Source organism: Pteropus vampyrus, unplaced genomic scaffold, assembly GCF_000151845.1.
Source record: "Pteropus vampyrus isolate Shadow unplaced genomic scaffold, Pvam_2.0 Scaffold354, whole genome shotgun sequence".
Lineage (NCBI taxonomy): Eukaryota > Metazoa > Chordata > Mammalia > Chiroptera > Pteropodidae > Pteropus > Pteropus vampyrus.
Window position 1 is genome coordinate 1702627 of NW_011889135.1, and position 26967 is coordinate 1729593.

General features: G+C 40.0%; 1 protein-coding gene across 7 annotated transcripts in view; it reads left to right on the forward strand.

Moving 5' to 3' along the window:
• Positions 1 to 26967, forward strand: part of SMARCA2 (SWI/SNF related, matrix associated, actin dependent regulator of chromatin, subfamily a, member 2) — a 164151-nt gene that overhangs the window by 115878 nt on the left and 21306 nt on the right. For 3 of the 7 annotated variants that reach the window (XM_011379109.2, XM_011379110.2, XM_023522680.1), the window contains 2 exons: positions 15207 to 15424; positions 23411 to 23464. In XM_011379109.2, coding sequence (XP_011377411.1) covers positions 15207 to 15424; positions 23411 to 23464 — 272 coding nt within the window. Of the gene's footprint in view, positions 1 to 11955; positions 12096 to 13321; positions 13418 to 15206; positions 15425 to 23410; positions 23465 to 26967 lie in introns of those variants that run through there. The other 4 variants (XM_023522681.1, XM_023522682.1, XM_023522683.1 and 1 more) reach the window with 3 other exon arrangements.

A 26967-nucleotide genomic window follows, 5' to 3' on the forward strand; every position in this document is an offset into this window, starting at 1 on the left:
AGTAAAATCACCAACAGGGGTTATTTTGGTGCCCTTACGGTTTAGAATTATTTTTAACCTGTGATGAGGCTCAACTCTTTTGTAGCAGTTTTACTAAATCCCACCCCATGCGGCCCATCAAGTCCCAGCCTGTTGTTAGCAGTATTTGCATGTCCTTCCATTCAGTCTTAAGAACACCCTGTTTTCCTGGGCACCAAGCGATTGACTTTTTTTAAAGGCCATTAAGGGATATGTGGGGGCATGCCTTCCCGCACTGGATTAGCGATTTTAGCTTCTTCTCGTAAACAGGGCACTTATGCCTCCCCTCCAAGTTTCACAGGCCGCTTCTCCCTCTCTTTTAAAGATGGCTTTTCACCTCTCTCGTGTTGCATAGCTGATGCTTTTTTACTGCCATAAATTTGGCTCACGTCATGCTATACCCGTCTCCAGGATTTTATTTATCTATCTATCTATCTATCTATCTATTTATTTATTTATTTATTTATTTTGGCTTGAGATATGATTAACTTATAACATTGTATTGGTTTTATGAGCCAGGACTGAGTTCTTAATTCAGATTCATTCCCATAGAATTTTCAGGACTTCCGACACAAATTGGACCCTTTCTCTCACTTCCTCAACTGTCTCCTCCCTTCTCCACACCACACAGTGCTGGGCTGGGCGCTGTCAGCAAAGGTCACGTTTTAATCCCCTTAAAGACTTGAAGTTTGTATTTCTCCCATTTAACAGATGAGGAACTAAACTTCCCAGGCCGGGGGCATGGTTTTTGGATTTAGCATTTAGCTCATGGCAGGTATCTTTGTTTAATGAATGCAGAATGTTGAGTTTATTGCCTTTTATATTTTGAAAATGCATATCAATGCAAGGCGGCAGGGTGGTGGGGGTTTGGTAAAAGACAAATCACATCTCAGTTTACAGTCCCTTTGCCCACTGAGCCGACCTCCTCCTAGCTTGCAAATTCAAGCCACTTCTTAAAAGGGTGCAAGGGCTCAGGTCAGATCAGCAACAGGTGCCTCTTTTGATGACCCTGGGAGGACTTAACTGCTAGAGGTCTTCTCACAGCCTCTTGGATGGGATATACTCGTGAAGGCTGCTAGCGCGCCGCTCCTCTACGGGACGTCTCTTGTGAACTTCTCTCTGCTGAGCAGCAGGACTCTGGGGCACTCGGGTTAGTGTCTTCCCCCTTCTTGTTTGCCTTGTTTTCAGGGGGGCCAAGGCCCCTCGCTGTCCTCCTCCTTATCTTGTTCAATGAATTGCTGACACAGTTTTGCCTCGCAGCTGAGTAGGGGGTGTTGATCTTCATTGCTCTTCCAGGATCCTTTTTGCCAGTAGGGTCGAATATCTTTTTTAAGCCATTTAACTCTCAAAGCCACAGCAAGAGAGAAGTTTGTACAGGCATACCTCGAAAATATTGTGGGTTTAGTTCCAGACCACTGTAATAAAGCGAGTATTGCAGTAAAGTGAGTCGTAATCTTTTTCCTGGTGGAGGATCTTGCCTTCAGTTTGTAAAAAAAAAAAAAAAGAAAAAAAAGAAAAACAAAAAACGCAACACCTGTGAAGCGCAATACAATGAGATGTGCCTATATAGTTACCAGTTAAAATGAAGGCAGTTTAAAGTGGTGGGCTGTAGCAGGGCAAATGGGAAAACAAAAATCTTCATGTTGCCCCACTTACCTGACTTATTTTAATTCACTGTGTGATTGCGTAGCCCTCCCTTGAACAGAAATCATTTATGCCGGGCCGGAAAATGTGCTTGCTTGGTAAGCCCTGTCATTTTCAGGAAGAAGAGTAAACAATAAGATTTAGTTTTACTTCAACAAGATGGTTGGATCTCACTGGCGAGTAGGCATCAATCTAAATGCCTTTGAAGGTATTTTGATTAAAATGATTTTTTTTTTAATTCCAAAAGAGATTTCAGACGGATAGGAGATTCAGACATTTTAAGACAAAATAAAACTGAAAGTAGAATTAAATAAACAGTGAGTAAAAGTGCTGGTAATGTATTGTGAGAGTACTGGGCGAAGAGGGATCAGGTATGATATTTTGAAAGAAATGGCATTTTAGCCATTTCTTAATAAAAAGATAAGCATTATTTGAGTAGGAAAGGGGGATCATGAGGAGCAGAATTACCAGGCCAAGGGAACCATGTAGAGGCATGGAAATATGTGACTCATAGGTACTGTGACACTGTCTGGGGAACATGGAGTATTTATAAGGATAGGAGTGAAGAAAAACTAGGTGGGGCCACACCCTGGAGGCTAAGCATGACCAAAGAAAATGGGCTTTATTCTGTCCTGTAGAAAGAATGTAGAGCCTGAACATTGTTGAAATGGGAGAATGAATGATGTGTTCCTCTTTTTAAGCAGAGGGAGTATAAACATTTGTATTATAAAGGATGCATTAAAAGGGCCCTAGAGAGAGGGTGAGGATAACCCATCGGAGGTGGGGGGACATTATATTTGACCATGTGGAAGAGAACTTCCCGAGAGCAAGGAGAAAGAATGGAAAAGATTGTTTGATGTTTATAAATATTAAGATGTTTATCTATTTTAGAGGTAAACTACGAGGTGACTAACAGGACTGCTAAAATGAAATAAGGGAGGCTGATGGTTTTAAAGGTTTCTAGCCTAGATAATTGGTCAGGGAAGGGTGTATGGGACATGGGGCTGCCCTTAGATGAGATAGAAAGTGTAGTTCCAAAGTTCTCCAGCAGAAAGTCCTCCGGGGTCATTAAGAGACACTTCACCTGTTGCTGGTCAGGACATCATACTTATTAGTCACATCTGCTGGGAACACAGAAGAGACAATTGGCCACATTTGCTTGACTGCATATTTACAACTATTATGAGAATGAAAAGGAGGGCCAAAGAAAAAAACTTGGAGAATGCAGTGAGAAAAGTTAAGAAACTCAAGACTGTCGTGTTACAGGAAGAAAATATTATGGAGCAGTAGGGGAGAAAGTAAATAAAATAGGTTTTAGACAAGACTAAAGATATGAGGATGCAGAAGTAGCTTTGGGCAACTTTTGAAAAATATTCCTGTCTGGGGGCTAAGGAATTTTACCGTGCGGCCAGGAAATAGTCTCATCAGTCTAAGTGACCCCAGAGGTTCTCAGTAAAGGGAAAGTGAGAAAGGGGATGATCACTAGAGGGTAATGTAGAGAGAGTACAAAGAGTTCGATGCGAGTTTCTGATTTTGTTCTTGAAGATTAACACAGAAATACGTAGAACAAAAACATGTAAATTTATTACCTATATATTACTACATGCCGAGAATACTATAGGTATATACCTAAGAGCAGTTTTCCCAGGAAACCCTGTCAAAAAGTTGAATTTATAGTCAACTGTATATATACTATACTACCTTTTCTTCCCTCAGCACAAAAAATAAGGTGTGGTCTTGGTAACAAAAAGAAACATCTAAATGATCTGTTACAGCTGAGAAAGATTCCGAGCAGGGGAAATGGGAGTTGATCATGGAAACTTGGTACAGAATGCATAGGTACCAAGAATTGGGAAGGATGTTCCAGTTGAGAGGTGTGAGAAATCTCAAATGGGGGCAGTAAATACGGCGTGCTGTGGTATGAGGTACCGGATTTGTGTCTCTGGTACTGCGGGGATGCTCACGTGCCGGAAGTGAGGCAAGTCAGAGTGGGTAAAATCCGATTATGGAGATCTCTAGAGTCCAGGAGGGAGACTTGGAATTGATATACTGAGGATAATTTAGGAACTTGAGTAGGACAGTAACCTGATAGAGGAAAAAAAAAAAAGTGCTTGAGATCTGACCAATGTGGAATAGCCCATCACTATTGAGAAAAAATTCAGAATTGAGGTATTAAGTCTTATTGCAGGAGAGAAGACTGCATGACATAAAAGAACAAGCAAGGAAATGGGAATTTCTTTGTGGCCCCCCATTGTAAAAAGAAAGAACAGCAGAAGCCTTAATCGAAGTAATCAGAAACAGTAGCCGGTTGCTCAAGGAAAATATCAGTTAAGGTGGGGAAAAAGGTATTATGTGTAGAGGAAAATTGTAATGAAAAACAATGTATATCTTGATTAGAGAATGCTGTAGTCTTTTTGCATGAGTGACACTCATCATGTAGTACTTAGGATTTCCAGCCTTGGTATTTTTACAGTTAGAATTTTTTTTTTTTATTTCAGTTTTACTGAGAGATAACTGACAAAATTGTAAGATATATAAGGGTACATTGTGGTGATTTTATATTCATATACATTGTGAAAGATTCTCTCATCTAGTTAACACATCAGTCACCTGAGAATCCTGATAGTAACAAGCACAGAGTGCAGACTCTTCCCCAGATTATAAGAGATTATAAATGCCTTTGACAAATTTAAGTGTTTTTATTTTAAGCAACTCACTTTTTATGGAGTCTCATTGTACTCACAGTGGAAATAAGAACCCTATTTCTTTTCAGAGTTATATTTCATTTTATGCAATACATGATTGAACTATATAGTTCCAGTAACAAATGCAGCCGGCATCAAGATGTTCGGGAACACAACTGACTTGGTATGTGTGTCAAGTGGAGTGAACAGAGGGTCCATGCTGGGGGCAACCTCGAACCTCGTAAGTGGAGGTCGATTGAAGGAGCCTTTTAACTTCAGATTTAGTCAGGTGCACACCCTCTAAAGTTTTCTCGAGATGCTCTGTTTCTGGAATGCATATTAGGAGATGTTTCCTATATATGAATGCTACTGCCAGTCAGAGCCAGTTCCTGTGTTTGTCTATGCCATGCAAATCGCTGACCATGTTTCAGTCTCCTGGTGTCTCCTCTGCCACTTGGCTCTGCCCTTGTTGATTTCAGCCAGATGTTCCCACCAAAACTGCTGGTCCTGATTATGCTTTAAAATCAGAGATTCACTTTAAAGTTCATTGCATAGCAAATTGTGTTTACAACATAGGTATAGCTCTTAGCTGACCAGTTTTGAATTTTCGGCTTATTGACCTGGCATTAAATAAAGCAGGACAGTCATACTTGACAGAGTCCTATGTATACCTATAAGCATCATACAGAGATAACTTGAACAAATCCAGATTATTGTATTGAAGTTATGTATTCTAAGTTGGTTTCTCAACTTTAACCAGAGTTAGATACTCCTCTACTGATACTATAATAACATGTGTATGTACATATATGTATGTATGTCTCCATGGATCTGTGTATAACTGATACGAGTGTATATATGGAATTAAATCCGCCCTGGAACCAGCTACCCACTTTCTCCTTCACACAGTGTACTCTGCATATTTTCAGATGTACTCTCTTTATTCATGGTTTCTGCTCATAACATCTCTGGTCCAGGCACTACCTCATGATCTTCACTCAGCTTCAACTTCTACACTAACTGGACATATTCTTTCACACTTGCACACTCTAAGAGAAGTGAACTAACCCAGCCAATCACTCTCACTTCTGTTTATCCGGAGACCCTCATGCCAGGCCCTGCACAAGCATAGAGACAGGCCACCCTGAGAACGGGGGACCATTCCGATACCCACCAGATGAGACCAGGACAGAGACAAGTTACCTGATAGAGAACATGGCTGCCCAGGCAGCAAGTACTGTGGGCAAGGCAATTTCCTTTAGACCAGCAGTCCTCAACCTTTTTGGCACCAGGGACTGGTACTCCTATGAGAATCTAATGCCTGATGATCTGACATGGAGCTGAGGCGGTGATGCTAGCACTGGGAAGCAGCTGCAGACACAGCTGAAGCTTTGCTAGCTTGCCCACCGCTTACCTCCTCTTGTGCAGCCTGGTTCCTAACAGGCCACGGATCCGTACCAGTCGTGGCCTGAAGGTTGGGGACCCCTGCCTTAGAACATAGGGTGGCATGAAAGGTAAAGGCTGCCATCACTTTTTCAAAAGGATGTTTTATATACATATAAAACACTTTGCACCAATCTAATATGTCCAAATTTTTATTACTGTAATATAGTTAAGAATCATTAGTACCCCAATAACAAATTTCATGTATTAATTTTCTAGGGCTTCTATAAAAAAATACTACAGATTGGGTGGTTTAAACACCAGAAATTTATTTTCTCACAGTTCTGGAGAACAGAAGTCAGAAGATGCTGAGAGTGTCGATTTGTTCTGAGGCCTGTCTCCTTGACTTGTAGATGACTGTTTTCTCCTCCGTTCTTCAGTCTTCTTTCTGTGTGTATCTGTGTTCTAATCTCTTCGTATAAGGACATCAGTCATTGGATTAGGGCCTACCCTAGTTACCTCATTTTACCTTAATTCTCTCTTTAAAGGCCCTATATCTAAATAGTCGTATCTGAAGTACTGAGAGTTAGAGCCTCAGTATGAATTTGGGGAGTGAGGGGACAGAATTCAATATGAATTTGGGGAGTGAGGGGACAGAATTCAATATGAATTTGGGGAGTGAGGGGACAGAATTCAGCCTGTACAACCATGGTATCCTGTGAGTCATTGCGTAAGGTACAAACTTTGCTGCTAGCTCTTCAGTCCACAAATCACTATGTACATAACAGATACACATTATGATCAGTGATCAGTAACATCATTTCAAAGTGTCCTGGCATTTAGTCACAGCGTCTGTTAAGTCTATGTAGACAGCATAACGTGTAGTTGTGTCTCCTTATCTCCCGATGATAAACCCACACAACATTCTATAAATGATAATCAAGAGAGGGAATCGGCCACCAAAGATAAAAGTGCAGCAAAGAAACAAAAAAGTTAACAACACAGCAAAATTGGGTGTGATTAGATTTTAAAATGTTGAAGATAGAATGAGTCCTGCATGAAACTGCAATACAAAGCATATTGAAAAAGTCCGTTAAATTTGAAAAACAAGCTAGTGTCACACAACAACGTATTTAAGTTTAAACTGCACTAGAAACATGCCACTTATGGTTGAATTTGAGCATTTACTTTGAATTGAACACTATAATAAAAAAAAAAAAATCAGTTTGGTTAGTATACAGGCCATAGCACTAAAGTTACTTCATTGAAAGAAACTGGCAATCACAAGGAGACTAGAGAAGAATCTTTTACTGCCGAAGTCAGCATGAATTGGTTATTCTGGGGCAGGTTGGTGGTGCTGCCAGGGCAAAGAGTACTGCTGTGAGATTAGCACCCAAGTTTTAAGGATTAGTTAAGGCAGATGGTTATGATGATCATCAATCATTTTACTGTTGATGAGGCAGATATTTTTTGGAAGTCAACTCTATTAAGAGCTTAAGCGAAGAAAGATATAGGATGGCAAAGTGGCCATAAAGGAGAGACTTTAGGTGTTCAGCCAGAGGAACTTAGTGCAGGCAAACTTACATAAATTGAGGAAATGGTCTTGAAGAAAATGGCGCAGATGTCCCAGAGGAAGTGACACCAGCAAAAAACAAAATTTCAAATTAAAGGAACTTCGAGATATTTCACAGCATTGAAAAGGCGAAGGATAACATGTTGGAAGGTGATCCTTGGCACTTTGCCAAGGCGTAGAAAAGATGTTCGTGCCACGTCATAAGTCATTTCATGAAAAGAAGGCAAGGGCTTTTCAAATACTCTTGATAAGTTTTTGCCCCTCAATTTTTTTATGTTCAATGTTTCTAATGTTTTAAATTAGTATACAAAAAAAAAGTTGTTTTACCATGTTTTCATTTTCCTGTGCATGTATCAGGGGTCCCCAACCCCCAGGTCATGGACCGATATCGGTACCCTACTGTTAGGAACTGGGCCGCACAGCAGGAGGTGAGTGGAGGGCAAGCTAGCAAAGCTTCATCTGTATTTGCAGGCACTCCCCAGCGCTAGCATCATCGCAGCCTCAGCTCCACCTCAGATCATCAGGCATTAGATTCTCATAGGGGCACCGGTCCCTGATGCCAAAAAGGTTGGGGACCACTGCATGCATTACCTACAATAAAAGTTTTTAATGTTTTGACATAAATTTGTAGAGGTCAATGAAACAATTATGTTTCCATTGATTATTAAAATGGTTTTGTACATGGTCATTTTTATGGTCCCACACTTCCATGCAAACCAAAGATTGCACACGTACTTGTATGTATCTTTGTATGTATACGTATGTACGTATACAAGTATGTATACGTACTTGTATGTATCTTCTTTGCTGGAATTCCTTCTAAGATGTACCATTTTCTGTTTTTACTTGTATTATTCCCCTAAGCCTTGCAAGCAAGCACAATTTAGCCTTTTCCTGATGGTTCAGAGTCATTATTTGCTCTTCATTAGCATTTTTGTTAAGGGTGTGGTTTGTGCAGCCAAACTTTCAGAGTCCAGACCCCAGCTCTGCAACTTACTTGTGTGATTTGGAGTAAGATGCTTCATCTCTTTGTGCCTTGGTTTCCTCATCTGTAAATTGAGGAGAATAACAGTTCCTTCGTCAAAGCATTGTTATGAGTATTAAACGAGCAAGTGTATGGAAAGCACTGAGTGCCTGGCAACATAGAACATGTGCGAGCTGCTGGTGCGGTTAGTAGTGAAGGCTGGAGTGGTAGAAGTATTCATAATGCCCGGTGTCTTTAGATTTACTGAACTTGAGACTATTCTTTCCTCTATCAGGTGGCCTCAAACTATGTTCTTCATTTCTTGGATTGTTTTACTTTTGTTGTTCTCTTCCCTTGTGATTTGGCTATTAATGGCCTCCTTTGCATCTGCCTCAAGCAGAACCAGTGCTCTGCTCTCAACCACCCTCTCATTTGCATTTGATGCTTTTAACCACAGTGCGTTTATAGATAGGAGAACTTGTGCTGTTGTGGTGGCCTGTGAGCTTGGATGAGGACTCGTTCCTCATATGCAGCCTATCACAGGGAAGCCCAGAAGAGAACCATTTATTTGGCTTAAGGACCTTCTAATCAAATGGCCGTTTGATATTATCTCCAAATGAGGCTGTCTTCATAATCGTTGTATTGGCTATTTCAATAGCACTAAATTATTCTTTGCAAGTATTGAAATTATACCACGATGTGTTACCTTCTTTTGGTATTTCTTCATTTTGTTTTTTAATATATCGAGAACCCTGAAGTACAGAGGTGGCCCAGGCCTTCCTGAGAAACCCTGCTCAAGGGACAAGCAAGTAGAGTCCCTGGCTGTGTTGTGAGTTGATAGTAACGAGATAAATGGTCTCAGGATAAGAAAGCAGAACTGCATTTCTTTTAATTCTCCATTGTTTCTCTAAGCCTCTTTTAGGCTCCTAGATTTTTGGGGGTTCTTCAATTCCACCCAAGGAACCAGGAGCATAGTACATGCCTAACTTGTAAGAACAAAGGTGCCCATATATTGTGTTTGTATTGTTTCTGGGGGCCACTATCTACTAAATCTAATAGTCATTCTATTCTCTGAATAGAATGTTGTGCTTAATACTGCCCAAAAGGTAGCCTGTGGGTTCTTAGTTGATCTTATGGCTGAAATAACTTTTATACTCCCTTTACTTCTTTTTCCTCTTCCCAACTGCAAATTGCTTTTACCTGACATAATGTTCTAATTGGCCTTGTCTCAGTTGCGTAAGCTGTAGCTCCCCTTTCCCCCTGGGTTACATTATGTAGCTTCCTTATGCCACAGGAGGAGAGAGAGAGAAGTTCGGTTCAGTTTTGCACAAGTGATCTAAAGTTGTTGGATAAGAAACTGAAAAGCTCACTGTATCAGAAATTCACTTAAACTGAGGACTTTATGGCCAGCATTGTACATTTCAGTCCCCCAGTCAAGTCTGGGAGACCTGAGAGTGCAGTTGGCATCTGAGTTACCTGATAAATGAGTGAAGAAATGATCTATTGAATTAATATGTCATCAGGTATAATTGCACCATGAAAAAGAGGGAAGGAAAGTATGCTTTAAAAAAAATCCTTAGTCTTCAGATCAGTTTGTCACTTTTCTTAAATATTTGTTATTCAGATTGTTAACAAAATTATAAAGTTTGTGAATAGGTATGTGCTGTATACACCTATTTTCTTATGCCATGGATATTTTCTTAATAACATTTAAATGAATAAGGATTTTTGAAAAGGTTTCTAGCCATTGGTCAAGGCAAGACTGAACACGCTACCTATTGAAATACTATGAGATTTAAGGTTGGTAGGTAAGCTAGCAAGATTTCACTAGTATTGTGTGCTGTGTGTTGAGGCAGTAGGAACATGTATGAACCTGCAGTTGTTGGGTTTTTTCCTTAATATATAGAGAATGTTTTTTTAAGAGACTTTTTTGTTGTTGTGATAAAATACACAGAAATGTAATAGTTTAACCATTCTAAGTGTTCATTTCAGCACATTGTTGTGCCGTCATCACCACTGTCCGCTGCAGAAGTTTTTCATCGTCCCAAACTGAAATTCTGTACTTATTAATCAATAAAGCCCTGTCACCCCCTCCACTCAGGCCCTGGTAACCACTATTCTTTCTCATATAAGTGGAATCGTATACTATTTGCCCTTTTGTGTCTGGCTTATTTCACTTTAGGAAATTTGATTTTATGCATACTTTTCTAACAGGTTGCTTTGGGGGATGGTAATAATTAAAACTTATAATTGTTTGAAGCCCTGAGTCTGAAATTCTGTATCTAAAAGGGCTGCAGTCTATTAAACCAAGTGCCTACAACGTGTCATTTTGAGCAAGAACTCCGTGTTCAATTTTTTTTTTTTTTGCTTTTGTTAAATATTCATATTGTAAGAAAGTTTCTCATACAAGAAATCTCAAATTTTCTTTAAAATTGCACTTTTTTGTTGTTGCCACTGCTTTGGTTGTTTTGGGGATCATTACTTGTGTTATTGTTATTGGCTTCCAGGGTCTCAACAGGGCTTGAGAGAGGTTTAGGCACCCTGAATTTTGGAATCAAGTTTAGTGATGTGTGAATGGTCCACATGCTGGTATTGACATGACCCAGTTCTTTAATGCTTAACCCTCAACTCTGTAACCCCACCTCTGCCCCCAGCATCATCCTAAGGTCATCTTCCAGAATCCAATTAGAGCTCCTGAGGGAAGGAGACGCCCCCACCACCACCACTGCCCACCTCCTTCCTTGAGAAAGAGAACATGTCAGTGAACAGAAACGTGACGTTTAAATATCAGAGTTCAGTATTACAATTCTAAATTTCCCATTTCATAGCCAAGGAATTTTCCGTGCATTGTCTAGATGTCTTTCGAATTGCTCCTTTCGGTTTCCCCTAAGATGGTCTGTTCCACGGTAAGGGCTGTGCCACACCGCTTGGTAGACTTGGAAGATGCTGAGGTGGAAACAGCAACCACAGTGAAACAATGCGCCAGAATTGGCTTGTAGCTTTTGTTTGCTTGTCCCCGTTTACCTATTCATAGTCATGGATCGGTTCTGCTGCGTGTGTTGTAAAGTCATTTATAACAGCACCTCATTACACCGCGGGTTAAGAGGTATAAAGACAATGTCCACTTTCTGCGGACTGTCCATCTTTCACTAAAAGACATAGTGTGTTTGTCAGGATGACAGGGGCACGGCTGGACCCACGTGTGGCCGATTCCCGGGTCTGCCATGTGCTTGGCAAGCTGCAAAGTGGTTCATCCAAAACAGCTAATCCTGCACAACCTCTCCTGCATTTTATCAGATCTTACAAGCTGCTTTCTTAAGAACTGAAGGAGTCCATCTGTATCTCGTTCTTGCACATCCTGTATCATGAAAATGTGGTCTTTAAAAAAAAATGAAAGAAAAAGAAGGGAGGGAAAAAAGGTTGCCATCCAGTGGAGGAAGGAGTAAATCCCAGCTCCATTCAGGAAAAACGCAGGCTGAAATATGCTTAACTATTTTAACTCGGCTGGGGATTTTTATCCCCAGCAGGGTTTTTTTTAGTGACATCCGGAGCCAAATGGGTGCAGTGTGCCTTTAAGGAAAGAAGCGCCTCACCAAACTTCACTCTAGTTGTATCTCACCGTTTGCGTAGGGAAGGAAAGTGTTAATTTCTTATTTGTACACTTTTTTTCCCCCGACTTCCTTCCTATTCACTTCATTAAATCTAGAGGCAGTTCAGCATGGGAGCCGTCTGTATGTTGAATTAGGGCTCGCACTCTTGCGCAACACGTCACCACTCGGAAACTGGGGGTTTGCTTCTGTGATTTATTTCATTATTGTGCTGGTAAAAGGTTTGGAAGGGAATTCTTTTGGGGGTAGTACTTTAGCATTGTGTAGCAAGTTTTTTTGTGTGTGTGCCACCCCCACCCCCCACCCCAGCACTGAGTTGAGTCAGTCGAGCCAGTTTAATAAGTAATTTTTTTAAATCAAAGAACAGTTTTAAATGTCCATGAATAATTTTACTTACATGCAGGAGTAATCTTACTCTACTCTTTAAGTGCGAAAAGCACTGGGAAATATTTAGTGAACTGATTTCCATTAGCAAAAGACCCTTAGAAATCCCTGAACATCAAGCACTGCATATGGATGTGTTTGGGGTCTTTGGGGAGGAGGGAGGATGTTTTGTAGCTCTCAGCATTCCTGCATAAAACCTTAATTTAAGGGGAATAATGGTCAGTACTTTGTGTGTTTCCGTGTGATTCTAAAACCTAAATTTAGCAAGAATCTGCACGTATTAGCAATTGTAATAAAAATTGTTTTACTAGTTTTGCAGTTTAATTTGTTTTTGCTTCTTAGCTACTTAGATTTAGAGATTTAAAAGTCAAGCTATCACAAGCTTATGCTTTGTTCCTTTTTTTTGAAAAGTTAAGAGGGGATGGGAGTAGAAATATTCTTTTCACAACTTCCCCCTCTTCATTTATCCCACTGAAAAGAAAAGCAATGAAAAATTTTACAGCATGAAACTGAAAGTGAAGTGTCACAGTTGTTCGGGATTTTCTTTAAAGAGCAGAATAACATATTTTATTAAAATATTTGAACTGGAGAACATGCACATTGCTTTTACTGACATGCATTTAATGAAAAAATTTTTATTAAAAAAAAAAATCTTAGACTGCTCCAAAACCATGCAGCCTATCTTTTTAAAAGCACTAAAATGAGGTTTAAAATACCATAAAAAAGCATACCTTGTTTTAATTTTTTTAAATAAATTTGAATATTAATATGTTTTTTTTTTTCCATTGGCTTAATTGTTAAAATGCGAGTAAGAATGAGAAACTGCCTGAGCTAAAATCTCTAATTCTGCTGCCTGGAATAATAAGAGGGGAAAAAAAATATGATAAGTAGTTGTCAATATTAAAACAGGCTGAAGGAGGAAGGCTTCGGGCCTTGTAGTAGGTAGAATGAAACAGCAGATTTGAGTATCCACAATCCTTTCAGTATTAAATTTTCAGTAAAATAAAATTACTTGTATATGAAAACATAGCCTTTCCCCAGCTCTCTTTTTTTTCCTGATCAGCTGATGAAGAGACTAGCAGCTCGCTGCTTTGCTGGCTTGTTAATTTTATCCCCACTAACTGTGATTTCCGATAGCCGGCCTGCTGATAGTGGTAAGGTAAATATCCTTTTTCGTTGCCGTCTTGAAGATTCAGTAGAACTACATCCCAGGCATGTGTAGGTGTGTAACACATCAAAAGCCGGTGTTCTCCGTATTTCTGTGTGCAACTGGGTGCTTGAGGAGGGCAATACCATTAACTGTTGACAGCCTTGCATGCTGTATTTATTATTAGCATGTTCAGCCTCCAAGATTTGCGGGACAATTTCCTTTTCTTAATCTTCGCTTAGCTGCAGTGTGTTTAGCTGTATATTGGGTGTCCTGCTTTTAGGCAAATGCATATTAATGAAATAATGTGGAGCTTTTTTTTTTCCTTTTTCCTCATAACTCATCAGATCTCGCCTCCTTCATAGTGGTTATCTGAACATTGTAGGATCGTGATAGAAATTGTCTTTTGATTATTAAGGCCTAGGCTCAGACTGTCCCTTAGGATTCTATCTGTGTGCATGTTGCTTCTATAGGTTTGCACATTGGAAGATGCATAGAAAACATTTTTTTTTTATTCCCACTGGCATTTTTAACATGCCAGGTTGTTTTGTGTTCTGTACCAGGTTTTCTTCACAAAACCTTTCTTTTTCAGGAGGCATTGTACACAAGTGAAAGAAATTATGTCTGAGCTGTAATCACTCTTTATATTGATTGTTATACTCACATGATCATAAATATTAGCCATGTTTGGTGCTGTGGAGAAATGAAGGTAATTGCCTTATGATTAGAGCTCTTTCAGCTACGAGAAAGGATTGATTAGAATTTGCATACTGGAGGCAATATTGAGAGGCAGGGGGAGCAAATAACAACATCAGTTATTTTGTGTGAGAAAACAATCTTGAAATATAATTTAAAGGTTTTAAAAAATATTTTTCTTTCCATGGTCAAATTTTCTTTTATCTGTTGTGGTTTTGTTTTCTTTGCAGGGTTTTTTGTTTTTTTGTTTTTTTTTTTTCTGTTGTGGTTTTGTTTTCTTTGCAGGGTTTTTTGTTTTTTTGTTTTTTTTTTTTTTTCCTTTATTAAGTTTTAAGGTTTGCCAGGAAAAAAAAAAAAAAGTTTAAACTTCTGGGTCTGTCACATGGATCTTTTAGCCATATGAACAGGTTTCTTTTATACCTGGTTGTTTTTATAGCTATTTTATTATCTCTCTGCATTAGTGCTGCTGGCTCTGGTTTAAAGCAAACGTTTGCAGGTAATTGGAAAAAAGTGTTTGTTGTTTGTGAGTGTGTGTTCTTTATCGGATGATTTAAGTGCCTTTACAAAGGAATGTGGCTTTGTACTTCTCCGTTTCCTTGTTTACTAATTCTGACGTTAGAACAAAATCTGGGTGCAATTTATGTTGTGGATCATGAATAAATTGATGTAAAATCTTAAAGAAGAAATGGTAAATGCTTATATGATTGTAAGGATGTATTCTTAGGGAATTTTTTTTCTTCACTCATCCCCTTTTTCTTTTTAGTTTTATCTTTTCCCCCCTTAAAATAATGAGACAATTAAAGGTCTTTTTCTTATACTGAGCCAAAATTTCATTTGGATTCAGTTATCTTCAAACACGTAAATGTATAGATCTTCTCGTATTTGTAGTGTCTCTGGCCTTCAACATGTTTTGCTCATGAAATAGACTTGAGTTAAAGATGCATTTATCCAATACGGTAGTCTTCTCTTTTTCTTCTTACGCCACTGATTACTATTAACTTTATTTTTATTATTTTTAGTTTCATTTTATTCTAATTATTCAAATTTTGTATGTGTATTTGTTATTCTCTTGTCTTGAATTTTTCTCCTCCATTCCCTGTTAAAGGCCATTGAAGACGGCAATTTGGAGGAAATGGAAGAGGAAGTACGGCTTAAGAAGCGAAAAAGGCGAAGAAATGTGGATAAAGATCCTGCAAAAGAAGATGTGGAAAAAGCCAAGAAAAGAAGAGGCCGCCCTCCTGCTGAGAAGCTATCACCAAATCCCCCCAAACTGACAAAGCAGATGAATGCTATCATTGATACTGTGATAAACTACAAAGACAGGTGAGTGTTTCACTCCTTCACCCTGATCATCTTCACCAGAACCATAGTGAGACCACCTCAAGAGCAGAGATTTATTAAGGTGTACACTGGGGTTTTCGGTTCCTTCTGCTTCATGTTTCATGAAGATATCAGTGACCTTGTGCCATGTTCAGAATGGCCGCTACTGCTATGTTCAGTGATGTTTTATGATGTGGTTTTAAAGATATTTGGAAGCAGGAGTTTAGATTACAAAACTTTTTAAAACTTTAAACTGGAGAAGGATTCTCGAGGATCTCTGAGATGCCATCATTTATGTGGAAGAATTGGAATAATAGAGTAAAATTATACTTTGGGGTCGAGTTGTTAGAGAAAGAAGAGTCCTAGCATATTTAAGGTAAATATTGCATGTTAAGGCTCTGTGTACAACCAAACAGATGCTTCATCAAAAATACTGTTCCTTGTTTCCTTCCAACACACTTGAATTGCTGAGCACTTTTTTGAGCCATCTTCTTCTTCCTATTACTATATTTACAGCATAGTATTTCAGCAAATTTACCTCTTTTTAATGGAACTTTTGAAATCCGTATTGGACCCTATCCCCACACCATTTTAAATTCTATGTGGTAAACCAGTTATGCTATATTTTGGCTAGTCAGTTTAGTTTCCACTTGATAATCATGTGATAGTTTTAGGAAGATCACATCTCGTTCCACTTGCAAAATTGACAGGAAACAAAAGACACTTTTTTTCTCTAAATTGCTTAGGACTATTAATCATTTTTTAGTTACCAAACTTTTTTTTTTTTTTTACATTAGTGTTGCTCTGTATACCTGAAAGTGTTTAATACAGATAACTAAGTCATGATTTTAGTTTTCCACTGCGACTATAGTGCATTGTTATACCAGGAAGAAAACCTCATTATAAAGATTAACTAGTATAAAAAGCAAGAAACTTTCAACAGTGGGGATTCATTGTTAATTCTTTAATATATATAGTATCTGTAAGGAATTTTCAGAAATGGTGACAAGTGGATAGGAGGAGATGTGTGTGAAAAGGTCAGAATTTCTTGCCCCTCTTTACCATTTCGACTTGGTCTTCAGCTTACTATTTTTACTGTTTTCCTTTTTTTAAAAAGTATACCCCCTTTCAGAATTCTGAAGTGGCCACAAAGGACAGCTGTATTATATTGGATTTGGGTGAGCTGTTCATTGACACAGGGGAATGACAGCAATCCAGGAAGGAAAATTTGGCCACAAGTTCATTCTTTGACCAGAGCGAACATGCAAACTTCCGTGTAAATCAAGAATCAGTAACTCTGTCCGTCAGGTTTCTGTTTACCCCCTGCCTGGCTGGTAGATTTGCCACAAGCAGGAACAGTTTCCATCCAGGAAGCCAACCAGCTTGGACAATTATGCCTTATTTTACCAGCCCCTGGTAGGCAGAAAAAAAAAAAAAAGTAGAGAGTATCACTGCATATACCTGTAATTTTTTTGCCTTTGTCTCAGGAGAGCAAATGTCTGTTTCTTTGACCAGGTGTGCCTGGTTATTTAACAGGCATTTTGTTCATTACCTGCTGAGTGAGTCTAGGGCTGCTATAGCACTAGGAAGAGCCAAGAAAGTCCCTGGAGGTTTAGAAGCTAGGCCTTTTATTCCAGGTGATGGCTATATCCTCCTTTAATGGTGTAAAAGAGGTCACCATTCAGTGAAGCAGATTGTTTTATTTGCCAACAGATTGTGTTTCACATAGTTTCAAAAAAATCTTAAAGCAAGCACATAAAACTAGAGAGCTTTTCTTATAAGACTTCAGAGATATATAGTTTGTTTTGTTTTTTTTTTTTTTTTTTTTTTTGAAAAACCTAAAAGTCTGGTAGCACTCTACCCCCACTTTCCCTGAGGTAACAATTGGTCAGAATAAAGAAGTGGGCTACCATGTTCTAATTTGCCACAGTCCTCATCACCCACTGTCATTCCTCAAGTATGGACTGCCAATTACCATTTATTATCACGTTTTTCAGACCTGGCCCGCTTCATTCATTTATATTACCTGCTGACTCCATAGCCTTTTGTGTCTGTGACTTATATGATATGGCTATGGACTGACTACTTTCCTAGAAAGAACCCAAAGTACAGAGTAGTATAGGATTAGATCCCTTAAACCTCAGCTAAGCATGGCACAGTAGTTTACACCATAAGCTGTTGTGTTGATTTAACTACCTGTGTTTGAATCCTAACTCTAACATTCCCTTCCTTGGGTGTGTATATGGCGGGGATAGGGGATAGGGGGCAATTGGGCAATCTACTTACCCTCCCTGAGCCTCAGTTTTCTCATCCACAACATGGAATAATTACTGTACCTGCCTTTAGAGGCATTGTGAGGATTTGATGAGTTATTTCAACCCAAGCTTTTTTTTTTTAGCAGTTTAATTATTAATAATCAGCCTTTTAGACTATAGACTAATCAGGTGGGTAAGTTGAGCTCTGAGCACTATAAAGTCAGTGTCTTTCCTGATAGGTTTTCCATCTTTCTACTTCCAAAATCAGAAAACGCATTTTCCCTAAGACTTATTATTGAGCAAGTCTTTAGTTGTACTGTAGTGTAAGGATGTTTAAATATCTCAGCATACAGACATTGAGTAGTCCCCCCACCCTTCTCTGGTTTCATTTATTTATTTTACTTTTCCTTTGAAAAGCACCCTCCCAGGGCCAGTTCTATTAGCACCCACAGTTAGATACATTCTAGGAAGTGTGCACTAAATTTCCCACCATTGCATGTTTCATGTATATTTCATGTTAGTAATCCTCTAGGAAAGGCACTTATTCTATTTATATTTTTTATTTCTCTTACCAAACTTGGTGTTCAAGTAGGAGGCACTCAAATTAGGAGGGCCTTAATTAGAGATGTTGTCATATTTTTGGTTGGTTTTAGAAAATGCTGCTGGGAAATGTACCCCTCCATGTGTTCAGATTTTTGCACCATTAAAGTCAGCTACTAATATAGTAACTCAACCTGCCTGTGAAAGAAATACCACCTGTCCCAACCTCCCTCCCATCCCCTCAGTCAGATGTTAGGGCCCTGACAGTGGTGCAGATTATCAGTGTATTAAATAAGACCTGCCATCTATATTTAACTGATATATAAGAATTAATTAGCTCTCGTGAGACAGTTTTTTCAAAGTTCTTGCAGGATTCTGGGCCAGATGTATCTTTATTTTTTATAAAGAGCTAGGATAATTTAAGCATCTATTTATTGCCTTTGTTTTCAATGCTAGGCCTCATTTTTTTTTAAAGAGGATACTTTTAAAAATGTCACCCCCAAAGAGCCAGTAATTGTGTGTAATTCATGAATGTAAAATATTTCTGCAGTAATTGCTATTAGAGATAGTACTAGTTTGCTGCTACTCATTACCACCGTTTTATTGCCCCAAATAGAAAACTTTATGTCAAGTAATATTAGAAGGCTTTGTTTTGACTTGTTAAGTATGCTTTGTTTTCTGCTTGTGTAGAAGGCTTTTAAAATAATATTCTCAGTTTATAAGATATTTAATCTAAGACTCTCTTTGAAAAGGGATTCATCCTAATTTGCATCTATACCCTTTAAAATTGTCCCTGGGATGAGATGGTGAAGAGTAGGGTCTGGTGGAGTTATTCCAAGATAGAGACGTGGATAACAGATACTGAAATGAAGAGAGAGATTCCTAGAGGGATTCTTAATGTTGGAGGGGGTTTTAGCTCTACATGATCTAACTTCTCACAACCCAGATATGTCCCCCACACCTGGCAGACCATCATCCAGCCTCTGTGTAGACATCTCCAGCGTTAGCTCACTATGTTAGGAGTCAGTCCACGACACTGAAGGACTCTTCCAAACACAACAGTTCCTTCCTATGTTAAGATGGATTCAGCCCTCTGACTTCTTGCTATTTGTTCTGCTTAGACCTTCCGAGAATAAATCTGTTCTCAGTCTAAGAAATGTTCTTTAAAACATCTGTAAACACATTCACCTCAGCACGTTCTCCTTTAGGTCGAAACACCTCACTTTGCTCTCTAAGTGATACCTAAAGTTTCGCCATCCTGTTCCCCCTCCTTAAGCACATTCTACTTTCTTAGTGTCGTATTTAAAACATGGCACCCAAGGCTAATGTTTTCTGAGGGCTAATTGCAGGCTGGTTAGCTTTCTTATTCCGAACACCAAAATTTTGTTAACATAACTCAGGAGTGGGTTAACTTCTTCCAGCAACTTTGACACAGAGTTAACTCACATTGAACATGTGACTTGTTGGAAAAACTCCCACTCCCCAAAACATGCGGACAGTTCTTTTCTCACTTGAATGCTGCCAAGGTTAGCCTTTAACTAAGCATTTCATTTTTTTTTTTTTAAACCTATATCTACTGACTTTATTCTAAGCAATTTCATTTAATTGATTTTTGTTTCATCATTCTAGTCTATTGATATCACTGAATTTTTATGGCTTTTTAAAAAAATCACGTTTACTTATTTGCCTTCCTAAGTTGTTTCGGTCATCCAAACATTTGCTTTAATCTATTGCCGAGAAACTTCTAAAGGACAAAGGACAGATCTCTATAACATGCCCCTTCATGTCACTTCAAGTTGATAGGAATTTATTATCCAGTAATCCTTAAAGTTGACTAGCCATTCGTGAACTCACATGACATCATCTATCCTTTTTCAAAGTTATCAAGAAAGGCTAAAACCAAGATGCACCTCATCTTTGGGCTCTCCAATCTATCAACCTAGAAACCCTGCTGAAAGAATGAAATGAGGTTAGCTTGCCATGGCTTTTTCTAAGAGAACCCCTACTGGTTCTTAATGATGTTATTTATCTTCTCTAAATAGCCCCATGGCATCTGAATAATTTCTTCTAAGTTTTTACCAAAGGTCCACATCAAGCATAGCATTCTTGTGTTTCCTTTCTCATTTTGAAATTGGGACATTTGCTTATCTCTAGTCTTCTGATTCCATTTCTATTCTCTGTGATTTCTTAACCAGTATTAGCCGAAGCAATCTACACACTCTTTCAGGATGTAATTAGTTTGCAGTTGGTCACTTGAACTCATTTGAAGTGTCTTGATACACTCTATCAACTCTCCTATCAGTTTTTGTTCAACCTTTATTATGCCTTGCTTTTTAAATCTGAGCATTGTTCTCATTCCTAAAGGATCTGGAATCAGAATGTGAGGTTATTGTTACCTTCGCTTTCTCTACCAATTGTTTGAAGACTGTAGCAGAAGCAGCCCCCTAGGACTGGCCCTGCTGTCCTCACAGGGTTTGGACTTCAGGTCCACTAGTTTGAGGATGGACACAGGGAAACAGTGGCAGAGGCAGGAGCTCCCTGCCCAGCCTCTCCGGTGGTGGACGCAGCCCTGGCACATGGCGGTGGCAGTGTGACAACCACGGGGCTCCCTCCTTCCTGAGTCTCGTCGAGCTCTGTTCTCTTCTCTGAACTGGGACTGTCTTCTTGCCCCTCATGATGTCTTTAAGCCCTGACGATATCTCTAGGAATGATGGAAAGCTTCAGCTTGTCCTGAATCTCAGCTCTTCTCGTGTTATAGAAAATCAGTTTTTTTTTGCATTTCCTCTGTATTTCCAGCCCAGCCCTGCTGAACAGGGCCAGAGGTCAAAAACTCTCAGTGCTTGCCCCCAGGACCTACATTGGTGGAGGAGATAGCCCTTTTACCAGATGTTACTAAACAGGTAGCGGGCTGGAGAATTCAGGGAAGAAAGGGGTCATGGGAGCCCATTTTATAAGGGTAAAATGACACTATCTCGTGTTTATGGTCACTTTTGGGGGAAAAATATATATCATTAAAATGACATTTACTGGAGTAATGAGGTAGAGCATTTCCTTCTATTACATTATAGTGCTTTCCCAAGGATTTGGTACACCACAACCTGAAGACAAAGTGTAGTCTTTCTCTCATTTTGTGTAAACCTGATGTACTATTTTGAAGGCCCACGTGTAGTCAACCCATTTGCCAGAAGGGATGGGTTCTTATTTTAAAATGTTGCTTTGTTCTAAGCTTTTCTCTCCACAATGCTTTCTCTGAGGTGCATTTAGGTTTTTGCTGTGTCGAAGGCTTTCTTACCTTGATCACCATCCTGAGGCTTCCATCCGAGGTGGGCTATTCATACCAGTGTCCATGTTGTCTTTCTAAAGTAGATTTGTGGTAACATACATTCTTAAAGCCAAATCCATACCACTATTTAATATTCTTTCTTGTTGTTTGGGGTTTTTTTTTTTGCTTGTACCCTTTTTCACTAAGCCAGTCTGATTGCTGACCAACTGTGTAGGTCTGTCCCCACATACTCCTTATCAGCATCATTTAAAAATTATTCTGCTGGAATTTCCTTTGTTCAGAGCCTCACATCCCCAGTGAATTGTAATTTCCATTACTCTCAGATCATAGAACCATGCTTATCTTTCTTGCAATTATTTACAGTATGTTCTGTAAAATGTCTAAAATAGTATTTGTCATTCCTGGGTTTCTGTTCCTTCACTATTACACATTCTGATAGCCCCTTAGTTAACACACTATCATCAACCCAGTGTCCCAAAAGTGCAGTGGTAAAAGTGTTTCTAGCCTGTACCTTATTAACATACACTCAGATACCAGTTCCATCCACACACAGGCATCTCTCCAGTGCACCCCTCCTTCTGCCTCCTCAAGCACTGTCTTCATTAGGCCCTTTCCATCATCGGCCTGGCCTAGGACAGCCGTGTCCTGCTTTGCCTGCATTCCTTGCCTTCGGTCTGCCCCTCATTCTGCCTTTCTTCTGGGCATGTATCTGATCATGTCATATGGTCACTTAAGAACTTTCAGTAGCTTCCCATTGGGCACTTCAGTGTTCAGTAGCTTCTCGTTGAACATTTCAGTAGCCTACCTGATGATGGTCAGACTTCTCCATGCGGAAGATGGTCTAGTGACCCTCCCTACTTTGTTTTTCTACATGCCACTCTCCCTTCTATGTCAGACATTCCAACTAATTCTCCATGTTTGGAAGATAGCCTATACTTTCCTCCTTCACTCCTCCATTTATTCTTTGCCCTCTCTGCAATGCCTCCTCTCGTGAGGCAGAGTGGGCAGTGACACTGAGGAGTCATCTCTAAGTGGCCACAGACAGGTTGTATATGCCAGAGGGTGCCATTTGTGCATAGAGTAAGATTTCGATGGGATGTAGGGTTTTCTTAAGATTTATCACACCTGTCAGCCACTTCTCTGCCACCACACAAAAGGACACCAATGTAGCAGTTTCAGAATCCTCACCTGAAGAGGCTTCCCCAGAGGCCCACAGAAGGACGAAAGACCTCAGGTGCTGGTTTCTTGTCATTTCCAGTTGAAAATCGTTAGCTAAATGATCTGTTCAGAAATAATAGAGTTCTGGGAAGTAGAGCCAACTGCCTAGATGATGTTCAGGAACTGAGTTTGGCTGTTGTTTGGTGCACCCGCTATGCGCTTGCTGCTATAACAAAGTACGGTATCCTATTTAATGTTCACAACAATTTTCTGAGGTAAGTATTATCCCCATTTTACAGATGATGAACTAGAGTTGGATAAGCTAAAGCTACTTTCCTAAGATCACCGCCCCTCCCCAACCCCCACCCCAGCAAATGCTGCCCGTCTTCCACTGCTTCTGGATGGAACGGGCGCCCGAAAGGTCATGCAGAACATGTGTGGAGGGAAATGGGACCAAAGTAGCAGGCATTTACATGTTTGAGAGAAGCAGGAAAAGCCCCAAAGAGGTTAGGAAATTCTTTTCGTTTGTTCGTTTTCCTCTGTTTCTGGAGAACTGTGTTTTTCAGAATGAGGATCCAAACCTAGCCCGTGCGATCGTCCCAACAATCCTGTGAGGTAGGCAAGGCGGGCAGGGCGAGGAGACTGAGGCTTGGAGAGTGAAGTAAACTACCCGAGGTTGCCCCACGCAGGAGGCAGGAGCCACGCCGGGTACCCAGGTCTTCTGACTCCGGTGTTCTTTCTACTCTACCGCAGGTGTAACGTGGAGAAGGTGCCCAGTAATTCTCAGTTGGAAATAGAAGGAAACAGGTCAGGATCTGTCTTGTATTCCCGTGTCTCTAAATACAGGTATCCCTTGGTACACCAAACAGACCATTCCTAAGGAGCCGGAAGCAAATTTCTCTATTCACCTCCTGATCACCCCTACTTGGAGTGGGGGATGGAGGCACAGACATTCCAAAATACCTGGTGTGGCTTTCGAAGTTGTTTGGGCCGTGTTTCCTTTTCGGGTATCCATCCTGTCAACGCACTTCTTACAAAGGCATTGGGAGCCACCAGCAGGCCTGCCTCTACCTGCAGCACTTTGTACCTTGGACGTGGGTCTCTGTTGCCTCTCCCTCCCTTTCAGTGCAGCTTCCATCTTACATCCTGCGGGCCTCTTAACTTTGTGCTGTCTTGCCTTAGAAGCTTAATGAAAAGCACCAGTGCTGATCAGATCTCCTGCAGTACGTGAAGAAGCGTGCATGTGCACGCTATGTTTGTCATTCTAGAATTAATCATGGCACGTGGAGGGTTTGCACAACTGGGTTGTGTGCAGGGTGTGACTTCTGGTGCTGCCTGTCATATGTGGTTCTAAGTGTCCTAAGCCAATCTGTGTAACCTTTGGGTGCCTTTGCTTCTGCTGGGTGGAAAGTAGAAATGCTTTTCTCCTGGCGATATTGTGAAAATGAGATGATATCAGTTGAGAAGGAGAGAGGGATGTCCATGATGTACCAGGTTAGGAGTTGTTAGTAATATATTGAAAATAACATATCTTTTCCCCTTTTAGTCAGCCTGTACTTTTTAAAAATATCGATATAATGCTGTTATTATTCATATTCCACATTAGTTGGTTGACGCAATAACGTCCTTATGGCCTCTTCTCCCCACCGCCCCCATGATAGGATCCAATCTAGAGCCAGTAGGAAAAAGAATTGAAGCTGTCTTCTGTATTTCAAAATGAATACCAGTCACCAGGTGTGACATTCTCCTTCATAAGGAGATTAAAAATGGGAGCGATTTGTACTTACCCACATACCTGTGTGTAGATGAAACTGTTGGCCAAAATTGTCAGGATTTTTTGTTTTTGTTTTTATTTTGTTTGTTTGTTTGATTGTTTTGATATTTTCTGTTGGTGTTCAGTAAACAGTTATCAAGCCTGGAAGCTAGACACACCATCTATAGTGTATACTGAGAGACATCAAGAATTTATTGTTTTTGCTATTATGAAAAAGAATTCAGTCTGGATTCAAATTTCAGGATTGAAACAACAAATACTTGACTTTACCCAAGTTGGCTCATTATTTAAACTGCCCAAGTGAGTAAACACTTCGCCACCACGACATAGAAAGGAGATTTTAAGTTCTAAATAGCATGATGTAAGTTAAACACCCAGCCCAGGGCAGGGAACAGGGACAGACATAAGCTCTTTTTCTCCTCTTCCATCAAAATGGTCATGTGACCATGAAAAGTGGATTAATAACTTTAAAGGATACTGCAAGCCTCCAATGTCATGCCTGGGCTTTTTGAGGAGACGGTATGACTATAGGTAGTTGGGACCTAGATAAATCCATTTTACTAAAAATATGTTTAAACTGTAATTTCCAGAGCCGTAGCAAGGGGCGGACGCTTGCTTCCTCCGGGCTCTGGAGTCTGTCTCGTCCCTTACTGTCATGCATGCTTCCTTTTCCCAGAAGCCTGAGTTTTTGACATGCTGTTCAGAGGTTGCATTATTATGAACAAATTTTGTAAGTTATTTTTTAAATCCTTTCTTCATGTGTTCAAAAGCACTGAGCATTTTCTAGGTGTCAGTCTCTGTGCAAGTATTGAGAATGGGGGGAAATGAATAAAATGGCATGCTTTAAAACATAGTTGGAAAGAGCTCTGTAAAGGAATAATGGATGTGTAGTGTGAATAAAGTGTACTTACAGGGTGCAAGGGGAAGAATGGGGCAGGAATGAGGAAAGTTTCAGGTCAACTTGTGGGCAGAGTGAGATTTCCCCAAGTAGACTTGGGGGTGTGGGTTACAGAGTGGATGAGGCAGAGCCGCCCAGTCCCGTGTGTATAGGCAGCCAAGACGGTATGGAAGAGCAGGACCCCCCTAGAGACCACATGGATCTCAGTACGACTAGGTCATGGGAATAAGAGAAGAGGGATGTAGCATGGGACATGGTAATGGGTATGAAGATGAGAATAAAATACTTAGAAGTGTGAATGACAAGACTTACGAGCAGACTGGATGTAAGAGGAGGAGGAGAACTTAAAGATAACTCTTGAATCTCTGTCCTAAGTGGTAAGTGAATGTGGCGTCAGTTACAGAAATGCGGGTGAAATAATACTAAATGTGTGTGTGTGCCTCAGTGTCACTGCCCAGCCCCACATAGTCCATCCAGGAAATCTAAATTCTTTTCATAACTATTAACAGCCCTAGACGTTGTGATTATGTTGTTAGTATCGACTATTTCTTCGGGACTGGCCAATAAGCTCTTTTAGACAAAATTTATTTTTTAGCAATGATGGCACCAGTCATTCCATATTTTTTTTCTGTGGGGTAGAGAGGCCGTGACTTTGGATCTCAAGTCCAAGCATCTTTGCACTTAATAGCTCTAATTAGATTATAGAGAAATTGTCATGAAACAGTTGTGTGACCAAGTGTGTACACTTTTAGAAAATCTTAGTTCTAGGTGGAGAGCCTTTCTTCATTTATTCTCTGTATTGGATACTTTGGGCTCAGCCTCAAGGTGACAGTTTATCTTGTGCAGTTGCAGCCTGGCAAGGTCAGAGCCTCATGCATGCTCTCAGATGATGCTTCCTAGAGTGCGTTCTTCACACTTGAGTCTTATATCTTGGAGAATTTCCAGTATAGTTAGAGGCCCTGAGAAGTTTTGCTGTAAAAGTAACCTACTGAACTTTGGTTAGCCCCGTTTTACCCAAACTCATTTGGCCAACGAGCTCCCTTTTTCAAGGAACACGGTTAGTAATCCATTAAGCTCATGTTCCGTGGATCACACTTTGGGAAATGGTGACTTTGAGCTCAGAAGTTGCATTTAGTCCAGAGAGAATCTAGAATCTGCTCAGGAGAATGTGGATTCCAGTATTTTATTTTGCTCTCATTACAAATATTGATACTTTCAGATGTTTACTGGAATAGGCTACTTTGGCTCCTGGTGACTTGACACTTATTTATGTTGCTCAGCCAATTATACCCACATACAGCAGGTGGGCAGCCCACAAATAAACTTGGTTTGTTTGCTTTCTGAGGCACAAAAGGCCTCCCCAAGGCTTCCATCATTAGCCTGGCCCAGAGGCCCAGGGTCTCTGCCTCTCAAAGCTCCAGGCCAATTCCAGCATAAATGACCTCTCTCTGAGGGAGGGGAAGAAGTCCCAGCTGGAAATAACAAAACTCATTTTCTTAGTCTTATAAACTGTCTTCAGAAACACTCTATAAGTGTTTTTGATCAAAAATGGATTGCACTGAGCAATGGCAGTTATTTGGGCATATATGTTCTTGTATATTCATTCATGGGAGAAAAATAAGCCTCATTCCTTTAGCA